Source organism: Paroedura picta, chromosome 1, assembly GCF_049243985.1.
Source record: "Paroedura picta isolate Pp20150507F chromosome 1, Ppicta_v3.0, whole genome shotgun sequence".
NCBI classification, from domain to species: domain Eukaryota; kingdom Metazoa; phylum Chordata; class Lepidosauria; order Squamata; family Gekkonidae; genus Paroedura; species Paroedura picta.
In genome coordinates, this window is record NC_135369.1 from 32308821 (window position 1) to 32330952 (window position 22132).

General features: G+C 44.4%; 1 protein-coding gene across 3 annotated transcripts; it reads left to right on the plus strand.

The window, feature by feature from the left end:
* LOC143834520 (uncharacterized) lies at window positions 1-21019 on the plus strand. 3 transcript variants are annotated; one of them, XR_013229877.1, is made up of 4 exons: window positions 1-282; window positions 11494-11643; window positions 13783-13900; window positions 19171-21019. XR_013229877.1 is itself a non-coding variant. In XM_077331359.1 (3 exons), exons 1-3 carry the CDS (start codon window positions 105-107, stop codon window positions 19215-19217), a joined length of 375 nt encoding a protein of 124 aa, XP_077187474.1. In that variant the 5' UTR covers window positions 2-104; the 3' UTR covers window positions 19218-19970. The 3 variants fall into 3 exon arrangements, 1 of the variants encoding a protein (XP_077187474.1); XM_077331359.1 differs by lacking the exon at window positions 13783-13900 and having other exon boundaries at window positions 2-282; window positions 19171-19970; XR_013229874.1 differs by lacking the exons at window positions 11494-11643; window positions 13783-13900; window positions 19171-21019 and adding exons at window positions 2538-2655; window positions 3463-3803 and having other exon boundaries at window positions 15-282.
* The last annotated feature ends 1113 nt before the right edge of the window (window positions 21020-22132 follow it).

Below are 22132 nucleotides of genomic sequence, written 5' to 3' on the forward strand. Positions count from 1 at the left end.
CAATTGGCCATTTTGCACAGAGACCTCAGCTCAGTCTGTCAAAGCAATGTCATTAGTCATCCATCCTTGAGTCTGCTCCGAGTGACACTGAGAAACCTGCCGCTATGAAGTTCTTCTGCCTTCCCTTTGCAGTTGGCTTTTTTTTTGCTGGGAAGGCTCATGAGGCTGGGCTAAATTCAGAGGAGAAGCTGCAAGCAGAAGAGACCTTGGAAAGTTTGCCTGAGTTTGAAGACCAAGATGAAGCTTTGAAAGGCAATCAAGATGGTGTTCAACAAGACCCAGGTAATTACAAAATTTGTGGGAGATGTTTCTCCCATGTTCCTACTGTGATGCACAAGGCTAAAACGGGAACAGGTCAGTTGAGGCTCAAACCTGTCTGCAGATCCTATCTTTGATAGAGCTTTCAGCATTTGTATCATATCTCTGGCATTCTGAATTGTTCTCACCAAAGTACTAGTCAGACTTTCTGGTCCAATCATTGTGGAAACAAAAGGTAGGATCCTGCCTAGAATTTCCACATGAAGAACAGGAGGTGATCTTGTGGATTCTCTTCACTTGTAGAAGATCTCCCCAGGAACATTTCAGTAAACAACTGGGGGTGCAGCAGAAGTTGGGGGGTGAGTCAGGGAAGTCTTGGAAATTTGTGACAGCATCCAAGTCAAATATTTGACTCCCTCTTTCAAGGGTTGCAAAGTTCAAACAAGACATGGTGAAACAGGAGAAGGCAATACTGTGCAGTTTGTCCCCAGCAACTGTGGTGATCCTAGGTACATTCCCTCTGAACTAGGATATTTTAATTGTTGTAACAAAGATTTATCGGTGGGCTTAGTTTCCATGCAGTTTCTCTTAGTGCCAGCCGTAACCTTAATTTTTGTTATTGAATGACAGAGGTCACCACGGTGTATGACATCAGAAGCAGTTTCTGTAGCTCATGATGGATACTACGTGATCTCCAAATGCTCATGTTTTCAATAACCAATTCTAATCATACTTTTTGCCAGAAATGCACTTACACATGTGTCCTGTAACACCTGTATATTCAGCTTTGGCGAATTTGCTTAGCAAGAGGTGGTAATGTAGCAAAATGGATTGTTTGCCAATGTTAAGGAGGCGTTTGCATCCTTAACGACTCAAGGCAGATGTAAATAGTTACATAGTAAAAATAATAACAATCTTTATTGGGAGGAAAATAGGCAAACTAGGCAAAAATATATCTAGCACACGTGATGTTACCAAGGTGAACACATGATGGAATTTTCCAAGGAGCAGGATGTTGGGTCCAGAGGTCCAGAGATGGGTGTTGATGGGCTTAGACCAAGGAGTTAATGGGTCTAAGAAAGGAAGCCATTATGACCGTTTATGTACTGGAGGTTTCATGCCGGGCTGCAGGCTGGAGTTTTAGTCTTGGCAGGTTCCCCCACCTCTTCCTGCGCCCACATGGGGGAGCATTTGGCCTGGTGCACCTCATCCACCCCCGATTTGTGCTCCTGCATGGGAGCTGGGGTAGTGAAGTTCCCAGTGCATAAACGGTCTATGTCTCAATAGGTCTACTGCTGAGTTTGGAGGAGAGATTTCCCCTGGCAGAGGGGCCAAGCATGAGTCATATGTGAAAGATGAAGAAGTCTGCCTAGGAGCTCCTGGGCAAACAGATTTCAGCCAGGCCACTGAATCAGAAATAAAATGAGATGGGGGAGAAGGAGGAGAGCAATAAATGAATCAGGCGGTACCTGTGATTCCTTAACCTGTAGTGAAGGACAAGCAGACGGGGGGACAGGTATTCAAGATGCAATTCGTCTTAGCAGTGTCTTGTTATGTTTTCAGGGTCTGGCTTTGATACAAGCCTAGACTATTGAGCCTCTTGTGGCGCAGAGTGGTAAGGCAGCCGTCTGAAAGCTGAAAACTCCCATGAGGCTGGGAGTTCAATCCCAGCAGCCGGCTCAAGGTTGACTCAGCCTTCCATCCTTCCGAGGTTGGTAAAATGAGTACCCAGCTTGTTGGGGGGTAAACGGTAATGACTGGGGAAGGCACTGGAAAACCACCCCGTATTGAGTCTGCCATGAAAACGCTAGAGGGCATCACCCCAAGGGTCAGACATGACCCAGTGCTTGCACAGGGGATACCTTTACCTTTACCTTTACCTTAGACCAGTGATTCCCAAAGTGGGCGCTACCACCCCCTGGTGGGTGCTGCAGCGATCTAGGGGGGCGGCGATTGGCCACAGGTGCATTTGGGGGCGATGAATAACTATTAAAATAAAAAAAAATTAATTTCCAGGGCGCCGAGTAATAATTTTTCTGGAAAGGGGGTGGTAGGTCAGATAAATTTGGGAACCACTGCCTTAGATTATCGAGCCATTCTACTGGTTGTGGAAAGAACAATGTGCCAGCCTGAGAGCCAGGGGTCCTGCCATATGTAACACACTCACCATGTTGCTGTACTTTCCCCCAGCTACACTTTTAAATGTAACTTCCCATTTAGTTTATTTCTTTTGGCTATCATGTGTTTGGCTTCACACAACAATCATTTTCATCCTGCAGAAAGCATCTATGACTCCACCCAGTGTAAAAGTGTTGGCTATACATGCCATTTACTAACATGTCCTCGTAAGACTGTGCGACACGGATACTGCAAGAGGTACCAAGTGTGTTGTTCAAGGTGAGATTTAATTCCCTATGGACATAATTTCACTTTTTACGTTTCTGTCAGCACAGACTCTCTGTCATGCTGAGAGAGACTTGATTAAAGGAGGACTTTCTGGAAGGTGCCCAATAGCTATAGGAGACTTGCAATAATCTCATACCCTATAACAGGGAAATGACAAAGATTTGATAGCCATAGCAGACTGTTCTAATGATGTGCAAGATGTATGTTACAGAACACTCTGCAAGTTAATGATGCTCCACTTTGTATTTCCTAATGTTGAGAAAATATGCAAATGATGATCTGGAAGAAATTGCAGGGCCACAGATATATTTTGTATATCTTACTCTGTTTATCCAATTTTTTATTATTTATTTTTTATTTACTTCATTCATATTCCAGCCAATGTGGAGCTCAGGTGGCTTACATAATTCTCTCTCCTCCATTTTATCCTCACAACAACAACCCTGTGAGGTAGCTTGGGCTGAGTGCATGTAACTGGAGGAAGGTCAACTTGCTAGCCTCCATGACAGCATGGGGCTTGGAACCTCGTTCTCCCATATCACATTCCAGCACTCACCACTACACCATGCTGCTTTACGTTGGCCAGTTAATAACAGCAGCACATGTGGTGAACTAGATATGTGGCCGGGTCATCACCACAGGCAGAACTTTTCTGAAAGATCATAGCACCTTAAAAAGATATATATTTCAGTGGAGGTGATGGCCTGGTGGTAAAGAAAATGATTGCAACCTTCTGATTGATCATATAGTTATTGGGGATTGCTTATAATTCTACATCCTGTCTTTGGTTCTTTCCAGGCGCAGAAAACGGCCTGTTCCTCTCTGGGATGTAGCTTTTGATAAGACCAAAGGCTAGAGGAATGGAAGAAGGCTGGGCCACTATTGTTTACGTACACAATTGGAGGTTGTGGGGGGAAGAATGCAAGCAGCTTTTTGGACTTGGCAGCAGTTCCTGGAAGGCTGGCATGGTGGTTGTAGGGTGTTCCCGGGAGTTAGAGTGCGGAGGTAGAGACCCCAGTCTATTGGCTCATCCTGCAAACCCAGCCTCATATTTAATATGATGTAATCCTATTGTTCTCTGCACAGATTAGGAAACTCCCTGTGTCTATATTTCTCCTGCAATAAAAATATAAAAAAGGTTTTTCTCTCAGTGTGATTCATTGGGGCTGGGCAAGGTAAAGGTAAAGGTAAAGGTATCCCCTGTGCAAGCACCGAGTCATGTCTGACCCTTGGGGTGACGCCCTCTAGCGTTTTCATGGCAGACTCAATACGGGGTGGTTTGCCAGTGCCTTCCCCAGTCATTACCGTTTACCCCCCAGCAGCAAGATGGGTACTCATTTTACCGACCTCGGAAGGATGGAAGGCTGAGTCAACCTTGAGCCGGCTGCTGGGATTGAACTCCCAGCCTCATAGGCAAAGCTTTCAGACGGCTGCCTTACCACTCTGCGCCACAAGAGGCTCATGGATGGCCCATTGACCTGATCCAAAATGGCTTATGTTCTTATGAGAACTGGGGCTGGGCAAAAGAACCCTAATTTGGCCATTTGGCTGTTAGAGGCACTTCACAAGTTCAGTGGCCTTAACTTGCACAGCAACATGAAGCGGAAATGCCTAGCCATTCACATAATGAAATCAGAGTCCGGTAGCACCTTTAAGACCAACAAGGATTTATTCAAGGCGTGAGCATTCGAGTGCAAGCCTTGAATAAATCTTTGTTGGTCTTAAAGGTGCTACTGGATTATGATTTTATTGTGCTACTTCAGACCAACACAGCTACCCATTTGAATCTCCTGCTACCAGGGTTTGAACAGATACAGTGCAATAAAATTTGGAACTCAGCAGAAAATAATTAAATAGTATGAATTTGAACTAATATACCTGGTGATGGGGGGAGCGAACACAAGGAAGAGAGGTGGGGAGTGTGGGCCAGGCTTCAGTTTTTAAACTACCAAATAGCTCAGATCTTGTTTTTGTATATATTTCATTTGTTGATACATGAAAAACAAACAAACAAGAAAAGAATGTCTGAGTATTACTGTTACATCCAACAAATTCCAGAAAAAAGTCCAAGTCCCAGCGCCCATTAAATTCTTCTGGTGGCCTTCTGTTCGCCAAATTGGCGAGTTTTTCCATGACCATATATTCCTTGAGGTACTCCAGCCATTAGTCCATCACAGGCAACTCTTGCTGCTTCCATCTGCAGACAACTAGAGGTCTGGCTGCAGTCGACACATGAAAGAAACATTCTCTAGCAAACACAGGCAAATTTACAGCAAAAATGCCTAGCAACATCACTTAATCTTCTGTAATATTCACTTTCTCGAATTTCCAAAAGCACCAATTGATCCAAACTTTTTTTTTCCAATTCTGTGTTTAAAACATCTGGTGTCCAGCAATTGTACTTTTTTAAAGGAAGAGATTGCACATCTTCTGTTATTTGTTTAATGGACTTAATTTTTAAAAATTTCTTCTTTGACTTCTTGTTGCATATTTTGAAATTCCCGTTCCATATCTTGAAGTCTGGAAGTCAAGTCATGAAATTTGCATAACATTGTTTTTCATCAAGTTGATCAAACAATTTCTAAAGTAATCCTGGGTTGGGGTTCTCTGGAGCCTTTTCTGGATGCAGATCTTCTGATCCTGTCCATTCTCTTGTAGCCATCTCTGCTGTGTAATAATCTTTTATATTCCAGTTAAATTGCTTGAGACCGAGTTTGTAGGCTAGTTTAAGTGTTGCAACAATTTCTTTCTTTTGCCACTGAGTGTCATATTGTATCACAAATCAAAGCGAGCTCAGCTTTTTAGTTTTAAGTAAACATGGTGAATTGTACACTTTAGCTCTTGCTAAGTTAAAAATAGATATCTGCTTCTCCTCACTCTCATATTAGCACACAAAAACTCTTTTCCATTTAAAATTTCTTAGAGTCTGAAGCCAGTAAAAAGCTTCTGGCAAAGATAAAGATTAAATGTCTCAGTCCTTTAGTATAGCATTATGTTACATTTTTGAAGACAGAAATCATATTCTTATCATTTCAGTAAAAAGAAAAAAACTTAATAGTAAAATGGATGATTGGGAGACTTACATAGCAGATGAAAATTTGTTCTTTGAAGATAAAAAGTAGAAGCAGCATTCATAAAATCTGTCACATAGCAGAGCTGATTGCAGATATCTTTAAACCGCCCGCAGCGCAGCGGGTGCAGTGGACTAAATAAAACGCTAAGGGCTGTTGGGGAGAAGTTAGAATGGGCTCTGTCCGGGATAAAAACTCGGAGGAGCGAATCAGGAGCCGCGAAGCGACTCCTGATTCGCTCCTCCAAGTGTAAATCCTGGACCAAGGAGGCAATGGGGAGGCGTGCAAAGTGTGCCCCCCCATTTCCTCCTTGGCCGCCATTGCCTCCGAGTCGATACGGGGAAAGGAGCAGGGCTGCCGCGTCCTTTCCAGCCACACATCCACCCAACTCTGCCTTCTCCCAGCCGCTTGAGCGGCCGGGCCGCCTCACTGACACCGCGAAGCCACTCTAGTGGCCGGGAGAGCGATGCTGCTCCAATGGACGCCAAGAGAACGGGACCGCCGCCCCCGCAAAAACAACACAGACAACAGTCCTACCCTGCTGAGCCGTTGCCTCATGGGCAACTTTCGACGCTTCCTGCCCTTTCCAGCCACTTCCCCACATCACCAGACTACCAACACGTGGCAAGATGGCCGCCGCGACAACGAAGCCGCCTCCGACCCGCTCCGCGCCGACCGGGCCCAACAACCCTCGCCGCCCGCCCTCTACGCCGATGCGGCCACAGGCCGTCCCATGCCCCGCCGCTCCTACGACAGCGCGCCACACTGCACTCGCCGCCCACACCTGATGACATCGCCGCCCGATGAGGAGATCCCAGGAGCCTGCCCGCCGTGAGTAACACCCCACTAGCCGGCCCCAGCCCTGCTGCGCCACCACAACGCTCCATCCCCATCTGCCGCCTGCCTCCCCGCCCACACAGAACCCTGCAGAAGTCCCCCGGGGGAACCCTGAGCCCTTCTAGTGCCCATTTTATTGTCATATAAAATGGGCTTTAAATCTAGTCAGTTAATAATATGAATGTTATAGTTGTTATAAGTATGGGTTCCATGTATAGTTTCAGTTCTATGTAAACCGCCCTGAGCCTTCAGGGAGGGACGGTATATAAAAATGAATGAATGAATAAATAAATATGTTTGAACCTACTTCTTAACAAAGTCAGATGGAATATATCTGATTTCCCGTTCTCGAGGAAATTTTTGGCAGCTAGGAACACATCCTGCTGAAATATCTTCTATGACATTTCCTTAGCAAAAGTAAGGACAGCTTAATGCCATGAAAGCTGTGGGAGGAATCCCAATTACTGCACAAATATTGCAACGACACTGACTGGCAAATATGGACTCCGGATTATAATAAGGAGCCAACACACACAGGTAGCTCATGCCTGCGGCATCTTTCATTAAATCCTAATTTGACTGGAAGATCTTCACCATACGGGAGCGTCCATTCTCAGGAACCAGGCATTTACTTTCCAATCAGGGTTGTGCACTTCGGCCACTGAAGGTGGTTCTGTTATTAAATTAATAAAGATGGCACCATATGTAGATGGTAATCCAAGCCATATTGATGAATTAAGGTTTGGGAAACAAGAACTGAAAATGTAAAAAGGTTAATTTTTAGGAGGGATTAAGATGTTAAAAATAATCTATTAGTAACATTTTGATAGATTATTTTATTGTTTTATTTCAATACTAGTAAATAAGCCCGCTGCAGCTTTAATGCAGCGGACGCTAGCAGGGATTCGGAGCTGGTGGGGCCGGCGCGGCCTTGGGAGCCGGTGAGCGGGCAAGTCCGCGAGCGGCGAGGTCCATGGGGCCGCAGGGCAGCGCAGCTGGGCCGGGGCGTGGGAGTCACCCCCCCCCACGGTGCTGGCCACCTGGGGCCGCAGACTGTGTTGTCCGGAGGCGCCGTCATCGTCGTGGCGAGGAGGTGAGGTTCAAGGGGCCGTGGTGTGGCACAGCTCAGCCGGGCCGCGGGAGTAGGCGAGCGGGCGAGTCGGCGAGTGGCCAGTCGATGGGGGCGTGGTGCAATCGTAGGCGTGAGGGGCAGAGGCGGCGCAAAGCGCCTCCCAATTAATCAGTCCGGGGGAAGGGGCCTATGGGCACCCTTACTAATCACGGACAGGGCCCGTCCTGGGGGCCCTTACCAAATTATTTAATCTGCTCCGCTAGGACCGGGTTAAAATTAAGCCCAACAAATAAAGTAGAACTAATGTACAAAGAGCCAGCTTGGTACCGATGCCCTACCTGGGAAGGAAGCAAGGGTGAGATGCTTCAGGCGCCTATATTGCCCAAAGCATGGACCATAAAAAAGAAGAGCTCGAGTTGCTAATCCAGACAGAGAGATATGATTTAGTAGGCATTACAGAAACTTGGTAGTATGATTCCCATGATCAGAATGTACTAGTGGATGGATATGAGTTATTTACAAGAAACAGAAAACATTGAAGAAGAGGTGGAGTGGTGGTGATTGTCAGGAAAGGGCTTGCCTGTCAAGATATACTAGAGGAGAATTTCAAGATCATTGACACTTTGGACTATATCAAAAAGTAGTGTTATAATTTGTGTTAGTTAAACAATGGAAAATGGAACTGTACTGTAGGGGTTTTTTGTAATTCTGTATGTTTTTTCTTCTTTCTCTTTCCTTTTCATCTAATAAACAAGCTTACAAAAAAGATATACAGGAAGAGGAGAGTGACACTTCATTGAAAAGTTTCTGGGTGAATGTACTCCAGTTAGTGTCCAGTGGCATCTTTAAGACCAACAAAGATTTATTCAAGGTGTAAGCTTTCGAGTGCAAGCACTCTTCTGAGGAAGAGTGCTTGCACTCGAAAGCTCATGCCTTGAATAAATCTTTGTTGGTTTTAAAGATGTTACTGGACTCTGAAGAGCCTCTTGTGGCACAGAAGAGCCTTTTGTGGCGCAGAGTGGTAAGGCAGCTGTCTGAAAGCTTTGCCCATGAGGCTGGGAGTTCAATCCCAGCAGCCGGCTCAAGGTTGACTCAGCCTTCCATCCTTCCGAGGTCGGTAAAATGAGTACCCAGCTTGCTGGGGGGTAAACGGTCATGACTGGGGAAGGCACTGGCAAACCACCCCGTATTGAGTCTGCCATGAAAACGCTGGAGGGCGTCACCCCAAGGGTCAGACATGACTCGGTGCTTGCACAGGGGATACCTTTACCTTTACCTTTTTTACTGGACTCTGATTTTATTGTGCTACTTCAGACCAACACGGCTACTCATTTGAATCTATCCTGTTAGTGTGTTAGTGTGATTGTTTTGTGTTAGTCTAAGGTCCATTTTATTTACTTTTTTTCTATAATAGAGCTTGTTTAATATATGCCATCTACTTGAAGTTCTTAAGGGGACAATAACCTTGTATTACATAGGCAAACAGATTCTCTACTAGTTACCTACCTCTTGCTAGCTATTCCCCACAAGGACATGTCTCCTGACACGCATTTAATGTAACAGAATTGGTGTTGACATGAGCATTTGCTCTGGGCTTACTGAAGAATAAAGCAGATGTGCTGCACTCAGGAGTTATCCATGACGTAAGGGAAAACCCCTGAACAAAATCCTTGGGCTCTTTTCTGTGTGACTGTGGTCTTTGGAAGTGTGTTTTCTGAAGGGTGGACGGCTTCCTTTTCATGCTCTCTTTTCTCCCTGGGAAATACCCAATTGTGAATCTGGGAATACCAGTGGGTGGGAATCATTTCGCATATGCCCATACACCTAGGGCATCCCCATTTTGATTTGTGGATCCACTAGGTAGGGGGAGTCATCTCTGCCATGGTTTCTTTAACTTCTGGGTTAACTAGCTGTGAAGTTTGTTTAGCCTGTATGTTGGGAGTGGCTACAGCGCTCAGTTAAAATTGTGTTCTTTGTTTGGTCATGGAGCAAAGACCCCCTCCCTTCTGACAAATTAGTCTTTTGAAAGTTGGAGTTCACTCAGCTTGGTTCCATGCTCTCTTTCCCAGCCACCCCATGCTGGAGAAATAAGTTCCTCAGTGTTGGTCCCCCCCCCCACCCCACCCACACACACACAGATCTCGTGTCTTGCTACAGCAGGAGTCGTAGGCAATTTTCCCTGAGGGTTGGAATGAATCAAGTCAAAGATAGAGAAGCCATAACAGAGAATATGGCTCAAGAACTAGACAGCCTGTGAGTGGAATGCTTTGCAACCATGACCACTGTGTATATGTAAGGAAAGGTGACTGTCACCTTCTTCTACTCATTTATTTTCAGGATCAATTCATGTATTGTTCTCTATAACAAATGTCTTTTATCATGCCACTGCATTTTCTATAATCATTAGTCAATTTCATTTCATGTCCACATTATAATGTCCCCCTTTTCCTATCCTTCCTTCAGACTTAGCTTAGTTAGGAATGTTGTTGAATAGCTTGGATTTTAAATCTTATTTCACTTGCATTAAATTCATTACCTGCATTCTATTATTTTGCTTATTAAGGCCTGTATTAAAAAAAAATTAATTAATTTTTTTCTTTTGCAGCGCAGCAGGCAGCTGAGTAGACAGCCCCGGCTCAGGAGGCCCCCGCATAGACACCTGGGCTCAGGAGGTCCCCGCGCAGGCGTCCAGGCACCAGGCTCTGGGGCAGGGCCACCCTTCTAAAAGTCGGGGAGGAGGGGGGAGGGAGGGGCCGCCTGCCGCTGCCTGCTGCCGCCCCCCTTCTAAGGGTCGGGGAGGGGGGGAAGGGAGGGCCTTGTGACCAGAGATTTCTGGTCACCTTAGTCTGAAGAGTTGTTCCGTTAGGGAGAATTCACAAATTACAAAGCCCACTTAGCAAACTCATGTCCATCAGAAGAACTTTGGGTTAGATGTATGCCTGTAATTTCATTCTAAGAAACTAAATACCCAGGCATGTGGGCCCTATTTGGTTGAAGATTACTGTGTGGAAGGAGAAGCCTCCTCTCTTAAGCCATCCCCGTGATCATGAACAGCTCTGGAAAGGCACTATGCACTCATCCAGTTTTGTCAGCATTCAGTGTTGGCTCCCTATCTCAGCATCTTCTCGTTCTCCCACTCTGTCACTTGTTGGATGGACCAAGGCCAAGGCTGGTACCCTGCCCACACCCTCATACCTCACCACCACCTGCCCCAGGTGCCTTAGGCATCCTGACAGCACATCTTTAAATGGTGTGTATTAATACTGCAACTCTCATTGCTGTTTTTTTACTACACAAATGATATATGTATCCCAGTTTTTACTAACTCCACCCCCCCAAACAAATATTTAATTAAAAATCTTCTGAAGATGTTGAACCAACAATGTGAAGGGGAAAAAGTAAGAAAAGTATATATCCAGTCAGGGACACCAGTTCATTATGCTGAGGATACAACTGCTACCAAATGAAGAGGTAGAAAGCAGATGGGGAGCAAGGGTGCTGTTATGAATAGCCGCAGGATAGGCAGCCATGTTGCAATTTGGAGGCAAGAGCAACATCAGTTGGAGGCAACATCAAAGAGAATTCTGATCTTAAGAATAATCTCAAATGCCATCCTGATGAGACTGATATTCACTGCCCCACCTAGAACAGTTAGAGGGTACAACTTCAAAGGCAAGAAAACGCAGTGTACAGGAAGGACAATTAGGCTGTCTTCCAATTGGCCGTTCTGTATATAAAGACATCAGCTCTATCTGTTGAAGCATCGTCATTAGTCATCCATCCTTGTGATCATTCCCAGTGACACTGACATACCTACTCCTATGAAGTTCTTCTGCCTTCCCTTTGCAGTTGGTGTCTTTTTTGCTGTGAAATCTTATGATGCTGAGGTAAATCCAGAGGAGAAGCTGAAAGCAGAAGAGATCTTGGAAAGTTTGCCTGAGACCGAAGACCAAGATCAAGTTTTGCAAGGCAATCAAGATGGTGTTCAAAATGACCCCGGTAATTACAAAATATATGGTAGATAAACACCTCTTGTGCCTATTATGCAATCTGGATTTTCAGATAGTTAAGTGGATAGGGAATTGGTTAGAGAACCGCACTCAAAGAGTTGTTGTCAATGGTGTTTCATCAGACTGGAGAGAGGTGAGTAGTGGGGTACCTCAGGGCTCGGTGCTCGGCCCGGTACTTTTTAACATATTTATTAATGATCTAGATGAGGGGGTGGAGGGACTACTCATCAAGTTTGCAGATGACACCAAATTGGGAGGACTGGCAAATACTCCGGAAGATAGAGACAGAGTTCAACGAGATCTGAACACAATGGAAAAATGGGCAAATGAGAACAAGATGCAATTTAATAGAGATAAATGTAAAGTTCTGCATCTGGGTCAGAAAAATGAAAAGCATGCCTACTGGATGGGGGATACGCTTCTAGGTAACACTGTGTGTGAACAAGACCTTGGGGTACTTGTGGACTGTAAACTAAACATGAGCAGGCAGTGTGATGCAGCGGTAAAAAAGGCAAATGCCATTTTGGGCTGTATCAACAGGGGCATCACATCAAAATCACAAGATGTCATAGTCCCATTGTATACGGCACTGGTCAGACCACACCTGGAGTACTGTGTGCAGTTCTGGAGGCCTCACTTCAAGAAGGATGTAGATAAAATTGAAAGGGTACAGAGGAGAGCGACGAAGATGATCTGGGGCCAAGGGACCAAGCCCTATGAAGATAGGTTGAGGGACTTGGGAATGTTCAGCCTGGAGAAAAGGAGGTTAAGAGGGGACATGATAGCCCTCTTTAAGTATTTGAAAGGTTGTCACTTGGAGGAGGGCAGGACGCTGTTTCTGCTGGCTGCAGAGGAAAGGACACGCAGTAATGGGTTTAAACTTCAAGTACAACGATATAGGCTAGATATCAGGAAAAAGTTTTTCACAGTCAGAGTAGTTCAGCAGTGGAATAGGCTGCCTAAGGAGGTGGTGAGCTCCCCCTCACTGGCAGTCTTCAAGCAAAGGTTGGATACACACTTTTCTTGGATGCTTTAGGATGCTTAGGGCTAATCCTGTGTTGAGCAGGGGGTTGGACTAGGTGGCCTGTATGGACCCTTCCAACTCTATGATTCTATGATTCTATGATTCTATTATGATGTACAAGGCTAAAATTTGAGCAGAGCAGCTGAGGCTCAGACCTGCTTTCAGCATTTTCTTCATATCTCTGGCATTCTGAATGGTTCTCAACAAAGGACTACTAAGACTTTCTTATCCAGTCCAAATAGATAGACCCTGCCTAGAATTTCCACATGGAGAACAGGAGATGATCTTGTTGATTCCCTTGTGGAAGATCTGCAACTACCCCCAAAACAATTACCTTCCATAGTAAGACTTTCAGGAAACCTCTGGAGTTGCAGCCAAAGGGGGAAGTCAGGGAAGTCATGCTTCTATGGATAAACATCCTTGCATGTATAGAAATCATAACAGCCATGGAAATCTGAGAGATGATCCAAGACCAATATTTTACTCCCTTTGTGAAGTGTTGGGAAGCTCAAACATGGCATGGTGAAAGAGGAGAAGGCAATCCCGTGCAGTTTGTCTCAAGCATCTGTGGTCATTTGAGGTCCATCCCCTCCGAATAAGGATATTTTAGCTGTTGTAGCAGACAAGTATTGGTGGGATTAGCTTCTATGCATTTTCATAGAATCATAGAATCATAGAATCATAGAATCATAGAATCATAGAGTTAGAAGGGGCCATACAGGCCATCTAGTCCAACTCCCTGCTCAACGCAGGATCAGCCCTAAGCATCCTAAAGCATCCAAGAAAAGTGTGTATCCAACCTTTGCTTGAAGACTGCCAGTGAGGGGGAGCTCACCACCTCCTTAGGCAGCCTATTCCACTGCTGAACTACTCTGACTGTGAATTTTCCCCCCCTGATATCTAGTCTATATCGTTGTACTTGAAGCTTAAAACCATTACTGCGTGTATTTTCTCATAATGCCCAGCTGTAACCACAACTTCTGTTGGAGAATGTCATCATTGTGTATGATATCAGAAGCAGTTTCTCTTCTTTAATTTGTGATAGTCAATATGTTATTTCCAAAATGTACCCTGCTTCATGCAACAATCCTTTTCATCATGCAGTAAGGAAGCCTACACGCCAACTGTGTTTTGGTCCACGCAAAAGTTGCTATGTCTCAAGTTGTCCTCGTGGAACTGTGTTTGTTTCGTACTGCAGCTTAATGCGTAGATGTTGTAGAAGGTGAGATTTAATGCCTTATGGAAATATATTTAGCTTTTACATTTCTATCCATTTATTTATTTAAACTAAGACACTTAGGGAAAGAACTTTCTCTAGTGTGATCATAAACAAGCCAAATGGACAGCACCAATGTCTTCTCTAGTTGTTCTTCTACTAAGAATAAATACAACACAAATGCTGAGAAGGCAACTTGCAATAATGTCATATTCTGCAAAAGAAGAATGACAAATATTTGCTTGGCATACAGGAATGCTTTAATGATGTGCAAAATGTACAGAGCACTCTGCATTTTAAAGATGTTCTACTTTGTATTTAGTAATGTTAAGAAATTGTGCAAATTGTTACCAGAAATGCACATATGTATCCAAGACACGTGTTTATTTGCAGCGGGGAATTGCTTTGCAAGAGATTGGTAATGCAGCATTATGGATCATTTCCCAATGTTTAGGAGGTGATCACACCCTTTAGAATTCAAAGCAGACAGATAGTTACAGTAAAATAACAATTAATCTTTATTGAAAAGAAAATAATAACAAGAAATAGACAAATATATATCTGGGGGAAAGGATTGCAATCAGTATATCTACCAGTCTTGGAGAGAAGAGAGGCAGAGAGCAACATGACCAATGTGAAGGGTGATCTGAGTGGATCTGGGTCAGATCCACACTTTGGCCTGGCAAAGCCAGAGTTTTTATACTTTTTTGTAAGGAGGAGGTCATGATGGGCTCATGACGGGGGTGTGATAGGGGTAAAGTGAACGCATGATGGAATTTTCCATGGGTGAGAAGTTGGAAAATGGAGATTGGTGCTAATGAACTCAAAGAAAGGGGAGCCATGTCTCAATAGGACTAACTGTTGGGGTGGGGGAGCGATTTCCCCTGACAGATTGGTTTAGAGTGAGTCAGAGGTGAGAGACAAAGGAGATTGCCTAGAAGCCTCTAGGCAAACTTGACTCTGCTGGCCACTCAATCAGCAATACAATTGGGGGGGGGGAAAGAAAGAGAGAGAAAGAGAGCAAGGCAAGACAGGCTGCAGTTGTCATGTCAAATTTGTGGCTGAGAGCAAGCAAGGAGAGAAGATGGAGTCTGGCCCAGCTTTGGCAGACTTTATCAGTGCCTCACTTTGACACACGCCTAGAAATGGTTGAGGCATTCCAATGGTTGTTGGTGACAGTATGCCAGTCTATAGAGTGGAGTCCTGCCACACATTACAAAATCATGATCATAGAATCATAGTTGGAAGAGACCTCCAGGTTCATCTTGTCCAACTCCTTGAACAGTACAGGAACTCAAAGCTACCTGCCCACCGGAACTGCCCACCACAGTCACCCCAATTCCATGCCCAGATGATGCCCACCCCCAAAACTAGAATCCCTGGCTAGTCTGGACCATAAGGAATTCACATTCTGATCCCAAAGTGCTTATTAGCATTTAGAATCATAGAATCACAGAGTTGGAAGGGATCTCCAGGGTCATCTAGATCAACTCCCTACACAATGCAGGACCTCACAACTACCTGCCCACCCATAGTGACCCCAATTTCATGCCCAAGTGATCTCTCCACCAAAAATCTCTAGAATCCAGGCTGGCCTGGAGGAAGTTGACCTATCATTTCCCTGGATATGCCAGAAAGAGCCATAAGAGCCAAGCACCAACACAATCCCTCATGCCCATTCATGTACAATCTGCCTAAGTTACAGAATCAGCATATCTGCCAGAAGGATATCTAGCCTCTATTTACAAACTTCCAAAGAAAGGGAACTCACTACTTCGCAAAGAAACCTGTTCTACTGTGGAACCGCTCTAATTATCATGACCTCCTTCCAGATGTTTAGCTGAAAATTCTTTTGAATTAATTTCAACCCATTTGTTCTGGTCCGACCCTCTGGGGCAACAGAAAACAATACTCCATCTATGTGACAGTGCTGTAAGTACTTGAAGATGGCTTTCATATCACTTCTTAGTCATCTTTCCTGTGGGCTCAAACTTTCCTCATACATCTTGGTCTCCAAACCCCTCACCATTTTAGTTGCCCTTCTCTAGATCAGGGGTAGTCGAACTGTCCTCCAGATGTCCATGGACTAAAATTCCCATGAGCCCCTGCCATTGTTTGCTGGCAGGGGCTCATGGGAATTGTAGTCCATGAACATCTGAAGGACCACAGGTTGACTACCCCTGCTCTAGACACACTCATTTGTCTACATCCTTCTTCAATTGTGGTGCCCAAAACTGAACATAGTAGTCTAAGTGAGATCTAACCGCAGCAGAGTAAAGTGACACCATCACTTCACACAATCTGGGCATTGTACTTTTTTCAATACAGCCCAAATTCCAATTTGCCTTTTGTTCTGGAAGAAGTTTCAAGTCATCAGGTGTGTTTTGTGTATGTCACTCTGTTCAGCCATTATTTATTATTCATTTTTATTGACTTCATTCATACTGCAGCTTCCTCCCTAAGTGGCTTATGTGATTCTCTTCTCCTCTATTTTATCCTCACAACAACATCCCTGGGTGGTAGCTCAGGCTGAGCACATGTGACTGGTGCAAGGTCACCCAGCTAGCTTCCATGCCAGACTGGTGCTTTGAACCTAGCTCTCCCACATCCCAGTCCAGCACCCTCACCACTATACCATCCTGGCATTATGTTGGTCAGTTAATAAGAGCAACATATGTGATGAACTGGATGTGTGGCTGGGTCATCACCACATGCAGAACTTCTTTGAAAGGTCATGTCACCTTCAAAAGAGATATTTTTGAATGGAATATGGAGAGCAGAGCTGCCTAGCCACTTACCTGTGGGTGTGAGCCCCAGTTACCTACTATCAGAATTTGAACAGAAATAGTCCAAGATAATCTAGAGCTCAGAACAAATTTCTTAAATAGTATTGCTTAAAAAAAAACCTTTATTGGCACAATTCAGTTGATAAATATTTCTAAATGCTAATAAATGCAGCCCCAGTGTCATGAACAGGAGCATCAATGGGCTGCCTAGTACACCCCTCTAAAGCTGCCTAGTACACCCCTCCAACAGCACTTTCCCTTGCCTGGACTGTGGCCCACACCCTTGCCAAGAGCCAGTTAAAGTGGCAAACAGGGCCCTGGGATCCCCAAACACACCTCAGCATAGTTTACCTTGCAGGGTTGTTATGTTGATAAATGGAAGAGGAGAATGCTGTAATCTGCTTTGGGTCACAACCCAGTAGGCAGAAAGGCAAGATATAAAGAAAGAAACCAAAGCAAGTACCACCTTGGCAAATAAAAGCAATAATCCCAAGAGTATAGCTATTGCTCAGGGTGCTCTGCAGAAGAAGAGGGGAAATGCCTGTGTCAGGTTCAAAGTAGCCAGCAACTCATTGCTTTAAAACTTTAAACATTTGAGGAGGACACGCTCCCTTAAGCAATGTGGTATATGTGATTCATCCACTCATGCTCCCACCCCCAGGTGACACCATGAAGTTCTGCCCTCCACCTTGGGCAGAGATAACCCCTCTCGAGGTGCTTGCAACCTCGAAATTAACACTGACAGGCTATTTGCACTCCAAAGGGAATGTCACCTCCTCGCCCTTGCCTACAGCCCAAGCAGAGGCAGCCAAAGAGATGGGGGATGCTTGTGCAATAACTGACTTCAGGCTTCTCATCCTACCATAGTGGGACGAACTCCAGAAGAGAGACGGGGTGGGCACAGAGAGAAAGGGAAAGTGATGGGCAACCCAAGCTGACATGTGTCTCTTCAGAACTCAAGGAGTCCCTACCCAAGCAAGCATGGACATGCCTGCCAGACCACACAGCCCGATCCTGTGCCCCTTGCGGTGGAGATCCCCCTCCTCCTGAAAGGCGGCTCGCGTCCCAGAAAGCGCGCTCAGGCTTGCAACCTTCTGCTTTAAAAATTGGGGCTGCAAAGTTCGTTGCATAGTTGGGTGCCTTTTTGTTGTTGTTCTTTGCTGAGAGTCTCAGCAGCCATCTGGGGGACATGCCCCCCCACCTGGCCACCAACCTGGCAACCCCACAGAAGGGCCCAGGGGACCCCAATTGGGGTCGGGACTCCAATGTTGAGAACCACTGCCATAAGGGATGGCATTATAAAAAGCACTATGCATCTTTGATAAGGAAATACCCAAGTGTCTCCCTCCTTGGATTGCTTTAAGAAACCATTGGTCAGGAGGCCCAAATTTAAGGGAAAAGATTAGATGCATAGGCGTTAAACAGAGAACTATTAATATTAAAAAATTGGCAGGCATCGTGGGAGCGTTAAAAAAAGGATTGGCTGCCTGGCTTGTTTGACAGATGGAAGAGAGTTGCGGATAAACTGCATTGCTCTCTTCCGCCATTTCCAGCAGTGCTTGTGGAGGGTGAGAAGCGTGGAAAAGGAACAGACTACAACAAGATGGAAAGAAGATGAGGAATGGCTGGAGCCATGATAATGTTTAGCACTACGCCATTCAGTTGATGTAATGCTATTTTTTACGATGTCTGGAAATGCCCTAAGTTTCATTTGGATACTGCTGTCAAAAAGATTGCCCCATTCCTGTAACCTTAGAATGCCAATTGGCTAAAAGTTTGTAAATAAGATTCTGATTATTTGAACAAGATGTCAAGACTGCAGTTTTTAACATGACTTCTACCTAATCTCCCAATTTTAATGTTTTCAATAAGTACTACTGTCTCTAGCCACCATGTTGCTGTCCTTTTCCCCAGCTACACTTTTAAATGTAGTTTCCCATTAGTTGATAAGAATTTCTTTTGGCTACCATGCATCCTGCTTCATGCCACAACCCTTTTAATTGGGCAGGAAACATGTCTCAGCATGATTTCACCCAGAGTTCAGATGGGGGCCATTGACACTATATTCACAAAAGTCATAGTGGCTTTCATAGGTGATGGAAGGTGCAGGCAGGTGTTTCCCTGCCTATTACAAATTGTAATACTTTACTTTTTAATATCACTAATTTGAGGTCCAAAACTCACCAAAGAATACAAGATTCAAGCAGGTAGCTGTGTTGGTCTGCAGCTGAAGACAAATTTTTGAGCCCAGCACCATCTTTAAGACCAATGAATTATTATGCCAGGTATGAGCTTTTGTGTGCAGGCACACTTCTTTAGATAAGCAATACTGACCAAGTCTTTGTGCGCACAATACCTCATATCTTGAATTTGTTGGTCTTAAAGGTGCTACTGGACTCAAAATTTGTTCCAAGAATACAACAATATGTTTGATTTTCTCAGTTTGGGTATGAATAAAGATAACCTCATCTTTTTCTTTTCTTTCTATAGTTTATGAGGGAGTACTGGAACATCTTCGTCTGCCAATGGGAGCTTGAGCACTCTGCCTTTGTCAGCGATCACATGAACTTGCCATTTGCCCCGGCAACTGAGCTGTATTGCTATGTAAATTAGAAGAAATTGCTCTGGCATTTATGGCAGTTAGACTGGGACTGTCTTTGGGCATGTAGCCTGCGTTCATTAACCAGCTCAGGTGGGCTGACGAGATGGGGAGCTGCAACTAGAGACTGGGCAGAGGAATGAGGTTGGGCAACCATTTTGGAGTCTGACCCCTGGTTTGTCTGCAGCTCCATTCCCTTCTGCTGGTCAGAGCTCTCTGTTGAGTATCTGGCTGGGCTAAGCTCTCATCCCACTGAGGCTTGAGTGAAGCTGGGAGCTCCTGGCAAGACTCTTCTTCTAGGGAGTCCTCACTAAAAGGACCTAAACCCAAATGAGTTGATTCAGATGGATCAGATTTGGTCTGAATCTAGGCAGACTGAATTAAAGATTGTCCAACTTTTTCCCATTTTGCACATGCCTCCAACGAATGCCACAGTTAATGGCAAGAACATGTGAACCCGAGAACTGGGCCGTGACGCCAGGCTCATTGGGATGCAGGGCTACAGGGAAGTCTGTTTCACCCTGCATGACTCTTGAGGAAAGGCATTACAATTTGGTACCTCCCTCCATTTAACAACAACAACAACAATAACAATAACAACTATCATTATTTTATTTTTATAGTCTACCCTTCCAAGTTGGCTCATGGCAGGTAACAATGAGACATATACAATGAACTTTTCCATGGATAGTTTCCAGAGATTTCAGCTAAGATATATTAATTAATTATTATATTAAATAAGATTCTTAAACTGCTACTTAAAAATCTTGCAGAGGAAGCCCAATTCTATTGGGTGAGTTGGTGTTTTCGTAGGAAAGGAGGTCAGTTTTTTCTTGGTGTTTATTTCTTGGCCTCAACCGCAGGCCTGGTGGATCAGCTCTGTCTTCTAGGCCCTCCTGAACTGTTTAGGGTCCTGGAAGCCCCTGATCTCCTAAAAGAGAGGAACTGACTTACAAAAGTGGGTAAATCACCTGTAAATATTGCAGTAATTCTGAAGCAGGTTTCAGGCATATGTAGTGACTGTGACCATGAGGACCAAATGGAACAAGGGAGCGAAAACAACAGGAAGATTTGGTCTTCATGCCTTCAGAGGGCATCTGGTTGGATCTTCCATTTGATCTGATACACGTATTACTGAAGAGTATGAACATAATATGGAATATTTAAACAGCTGTAAAGACCTAGGCAGCCACTAAGTGGCACTCTCGGGCTATTTTTCTAAAAAACCTTGGAGTGCAGACCTGGGAAAATGGTAGAACTATCAACATTGACCAATTTGTACAGATAAAAGGAGGAAAGACAAGGCAAAATGTTTCTAGATGCTTTTCTTCCTGTTATGAACTTTTCATACTTGGTGGTGAAATCTGGATGTAAGGCTGGATGTTCTATAACATTTTCAATCCAGTACAATTTGCTGGGACTCATTTGCATACACAAGCATGCACACACACTCTGTTAATCATCTCTTCCAATAACTTTGTGTTTTCTTTCCAACATCAAGAGCTTTCTGCTTTTGTAGTCGATTTAGTAGTTTCCACTGTTTCCCCCCCTCCACTTCTGTTCGAAAAGTTTGAAAAGTCAATTTTAGTCAAGTCTGATGAAGAAATCTTCAGCAGAATATCAACTGTGCCAAGATGCTCTTTGAAACATGGGTGTCTGTATCAGTGTCTCTGCTGGAGCAGGAAGAGAAATGTTTTGGTAAACACCAAACAAGCCATTCAATGAACAGTAAATGGCAAAATAAGAAGAGAAGACTCTGGAGAAGACTCTTGCGAGTCCCTTGGACTGCAAGGCGAACAAACCGGTCAGTCCTAGAGGAGACCAGCCCTGACTGCTCTTTAGAAGGCCAGATCCTGAAGATGAAACTCAAATATTTTGGCCACCTCATGAGAAGGAAGGACTCCCTGGAGAAGAGCCTAATGCTGGGAGCGATCGAGGGCAAAAGAAGAAGGGGACGACAGAGAATGAGGTGGCTGGATGGAGTCACTGAAGCAGTAGGTGCAAACTTAAATGGACTCCAGGGAATGGTAGAGGACAGGAAGGCCTGGAGGATCATTGTCCATGGGGTCGCGATGGGTCGGACACGACTTCGCACATAACAACAACAAATCCAGGGGTAGTCAAACTGCGGCCCTCCAGATGTCCATGGACTACATTTCCCAGGAGCCCCTGCCAGCGAATGCATCTGGAGGGCCAACAGGGTTCTTCTTGTGTTCTTAGGGAGCACAGATCATTTATTTCTTATTTATTTATTTGGAATTTTTTTATCCCGCCCATTCTTTGCAGCTCCTTTATATTGTTGATCCTTTTCAGAAAGATGTGCCAGACCTTTTCTTGGTTTAGCAGCATACTCAAAATTGCTTTGCATGTAACAGAGACTTATCAGTTTTTTCTTTTAAGTCCTTCAGTTGGAAAAGTAAGATTTAATGAAATATCTCACATAGGTAAACTTTGGATATTAAGAGCAATTGGGTTCAGGAAGGATTATAGTGTGTTTAAGACATTTTTGTTGGCATATGTGCAAGCTGCATTCTAAAATTTTGTACCTATGTATATAATAGTTGCCTTGAAAATGATGTGAAGAGAAATTTTAGAAGACAGTTTGATTGACTTCCTACCCCTTGAGCTTTGTAAAACTAATCGTTGGTTTACTTCTGTTTTCTTCCCACTGCTTTCAATGGTATTTCAGAAACACGTGCCTGTTTTTCTGGCAAATTTAACAGCTAATCAGGACAAAACATATATTATTTCAGAAAGGGAAGGAGAGGAGATTGCTATCCCATCCATAGAAGGCTATCACCCAGTTTTTTAACTGGCAACCACAGCACTTTCCAGTACCACAGCCTTGTTTGG

Excerpts from the sequence above, each read along its gene's own strand:
- LOC143834520 (XM_077331359.1), top strand. The coding sequence starts at position 105 with ATGAAGTTCTTCTGCCTTCCCTTTGCAGTTGGCTTTTTTTTTGCTGGG. Across the intron at positions 283-11,493 it reads TGGTGTTCAACAAGACCCAG|TTGGTGTCTTTTTTGCTGTG; the intron begins GTAATTACAAAA and ends TTCCCTTTGCAG. Across the intron at positions 11,644-19,170 it reads TGGTGTTCAAAATGACCCCG|TTTATGAGGGAGTACTGGAA; the intron begins GTAATTACAAAA and ends TTCTTTCTATAG.